The sequence below is a fragment of the Sinocyclocheilus anshuiensis genome, unplaced genomic scaffold (assembly GCF_001515605.1).
Source record: "Sinocyclocheilus anshuiensis isolate Anshui unplaced genomic scaffold, SAMN03320099.WGS_v1.1 scaffold425, whole genome shotgun sequence".
In the NCBI taxonomy this organism is placed as follows: Eukaryota; Metazoa; Chordata; class Actinopteri; order Cypriniformes; family Cyprinidae; genus Sinocyclocheilus; species Sinocyclocheilus anshuiensis.
The window spans coordinates 541,442-544,958 of record NW_015537947.1 but is presented as its reverse complement, the minus strand read 5'-3'; the positions used below and the strand labels follow the sequence as shown (position 1 = coordinate 544,958).

The window sequence follows — 3,517 nt, the reverse complement described above, 5'->3', positions numbered from 1 at the left end:
TTTCTGTCTGTCTGTCTGTCTGTCTGTCTGTCTGTCTGTCTGTCTGTCTGTCTATCATCTTCTGTCTGTCTGTTGATCATTTCTTTCTTTCTTTCAGTCTCTGTCAATACTTTTTAAATGTTTTTATACAAAACAAACAAGTCTGTTTTCACTAACTTTGCTACTCTACTTAAAAATAACATGATTTTTTTTTTTATTTAGCTAATTTTAATTGCTGTTTTTAAAGCAGATGAAATCTATCAAATGTCTAATATTCACTGTTTTATTGGTTTTGTTCAATTAGGGTTTCAGGCATCACATGGTAAATCTGCTTTGGGATAGGGATAGTTCACCCATAAATGAAAATTCTGTCATTAATTACTCACACTCATATCGTCCCAAACCCGTAAAACCTTTGTTCATCTTTGGAACAAATGAAGATATTTTTGATGAAATCCGAGAGCTTTCTGCTCGTAAACAAGGTGCAGCGCATGTGTGTTCTACGTGAGGAGCATCACACGTATGCGTCGTGGTACTCTCGAGAGTCGTGAATGGCGGCGGACACAGAACGAAGGTCTTGCGGGTTTGGAACGACATGAGGGTGAGTAATTAATGGCAGAATTTTCATTTTCGGGTGAACTATCCCTTTAAGATGAGGTCCTGTGTTCAAAGTGTATAAATAAACCTTAATTCAACTCAAATATACTGAATTCAGATATTCTGAAGCAATAAATATGTCATGACATTTTGGGGGGGAAATTCATTTAATTGTAGGGCACGTTTAATTGGATTAGTGCAATTATTATTTGTAGTACAATAATAATATTTATTTTATTTAGTAATTTTTATATTTTTATTTATTAATAATAGTAATAATGATGGTGATGATGATGATAATCTTATTAATAATAACCCTAAATAATAATAATATTAATAATATTTATTATTATGATTAATGTTGTTGATGTTGTTTTATAGCCAAATTGATAATAAAATCACAAAAGTCCTACAAACAAGCACAGCAAGCCTGGATTTTTTCAAATCCAACTTAAATCCCAATTGCAGTTTTTATCAGAAAAAAAAAAATCCCCAAATTATGCAGTCCTATTTATTTCTACTTTCACTAATAAATATTTTTCTTCTCTCTGCATTTCTCCAAATATTGGTTATTTTGGTTTGCCAAGAAACGTCTAAATATTTGTTTGTCATTTTTATCCAAATGTGTCATTGCTTTCCCTGGATCCCTCATTTATTTTCTATGACATGGTCATCAGCTTGTTGCTGGTTTTCTGGTCAGTGTGGCAGGTTAGCTTGAGGTGGCATCTAGCTAAGAGGTTCTCCCATGTGTTTAAGTGAAAGCCGCGTGTTGTTAGCACAAACCTGTAAAGCGTGGCTGGTGTAATTACACAAGGCTGTGTGCCGGCAATTACAGTGTCATGCTCTGTGATGAGAACCTGTACTGTTGTGCATGTGTGATTACTTCTGCATGGCGGCGGGGTGAAGACTAGCCTACTGACCTTCTGACTCTACTAACGCATTAGCATTTGCTTATTCCTATTAGACCGTATCTAGGGACCAGAATATAATAGAGAGTAAGCTAGCAGCTTAGCAACCACAAAAGCAATGCATGAGAAAGCAAAATTTTCTCATATTTTCTTCAAAATACAGGTTGAATTTACAGAACTGTACAGAAATATTTTACTTCCAAAAATGAATAAAAATTCAATGTCAAATTTTTTTCATATTTTGTTTTCCAGACCAGTGCACAGTTACAAGATCGTACCTGTTCCTGCACAAATTTTGGTTCTTCAGCACCATCTACTATTTTGGCAACTGGGCTTTCCTTGTGGTAATATATTTTCCTAAAAGAAAATCTTTCTTTCTTTCTTTCTTTCTTTCTTTCTCTCTCTCTCTCTCTCTCTCTCTCTCTCTCTCTTTCTTTCTTTGCCCTATTATATAGCCCTAATGCATCTTTTGTTGTGTTGCAGGTCTTTCTTATTGGTTTGGTTGTTTCATGCTGTAAAGGGAAGAAATCTGTGATCGAAGGGGAAGTTGATGCAGACGATTCAGATGTCAGTGATGATGAATATGTGCATTAACTTACTGAAAGTCCTGTTTTTACTTGGATTCGTTACTAGTCAGAGCTGGAATGAAAAAAAATAATTGTAAAATAGTTTTCCACATCTTTCATTCATTGTTCAGAGAGAGAAATATTGACGTTCTTTAAGACTTGATTGAATGTGTTATGATGCCAAATAGATTTTGTGACGCTAGAGGCATTGTCATGTTTAACTGATAGTAGTAGTCTGATATGCTAACCCGTCTTTACTACTGACCCTTACTACTAACTAAGGGTATATATGCATGTCATTTTGCATTGCTGTCTAAAATAATTCAACAAAAGTTTTTCTCTCTAAACAAGACCAAATTTAGTTTGAAATAAGTTAAAACGGTACAAATCCTTATGCTGATTTATTTATTATTTAAGTGTTTTTTTAAAAGCTGTGCATATCCGCAGTTTTTTTTTTTTTTTGCTAGGCATAATGCTGCAGTGTTTCTGATGTTTGCTTTCTTTAATGTTACTTTAATCCCTGAGATTGAATTACTGTCATGATGGTCGTGGACACACTTTATTTCACATAGATTTTTACTTTGGAATTATTGGATTGTACTTGCAAGAGAAAGTTCTAGAGAACTGATGCAAGATTAAACATTCTGTAAAAATTCATTTATCATACAGTATTGGTATGTTTTGTGGTTTTCTGAAATTAAAGGGGTCACATGATGCGATTTCAAGTTTTCCTTTCTCTTTGGAGTGTTACAAGCTGTTCGTGAATAGATAAGATCCCTAAAGTTGCAAAGACTAAAGTCTCAAACCCAAAGAGATATTCTTTATAAAAGTTAAGACTTGTCCACAGCCTCCTAAAACGCCTTGTTTAAACACGCCCCCACATGTCTACATCACTGTGTGGGAAGATTTGCATAACACCGCCCAAATGTTCATGCAAAGAAAGGCGGCGTAACTTTTATTCTCACTGTAGTATTGTTGTTGCCGCTGCCACCATGTCGTGAAGACGCTGTGTGTTTCGATATCTAAAGTATCAAACGCAGCACTAAGATCAAGTAAAACTAGCAATGAGATACAGCCTTGGTCTGACGCAAGAACATCTTTTGACCTCACTATTTGGGGAACAGACACAGTCTTTATATCTTGGACAGCGCAAGTACTTCTATAATTTAAGCGAAAATTAGACGACAAAGAATTAACTTGACGGAGCTCAAACTCAACTCAACTCAACTCAAACTCAAACTCAACTCAAACTCAAACTCAAACTCAGAACACGCCGGTGTTCTGACAAATAATGCTGACTCACAGCCTGTAAGTATGCGTTCATATTTAAAGGATTTGCCATTGATGATTCAAACGCGAGTTTTGAGAAGTGTAGTGTAGCGCTTGTTTTTTGTCGTTTCTCCGATCACAAATGCAGACATGGTTTTATGTTTACGCGGCTCGATACGTAGCAACGCGTAAAAAGAC

At 35.3% G+C, this 3,517-nt stretch overlaps 1 protein-coding gene across 1 annotated transcript in view; it reads left to right on the top strand.

The window, feature by feature from the left end:
- The window catches only part of LOC107664263 (probable lysosomal cobalamin transporter), a 101,600-nt gene extending 98,816 nt beyond the window's left edge, over window positions 1-2,784 (top strand). Inside the window, exons 15-16 of the mRNA XM_016454792.1 lie at window positions 1,737-1,828; window positions 1,968-2,784. Of these exons, the coding sequence (XP_016310278.1) occupies window positions 1,737-1,828; window positions 1,968-2,078 (203 nt within the window). The 3' untranslated portion in view covers window positions 2,079-2,784. The remainder of the gene's footprint in view (window positions 1-1,736; window positions 1,829-1,967) is intronic.
- Window positions 2,785-3,517: the final 733 nt, after the last annotated feature.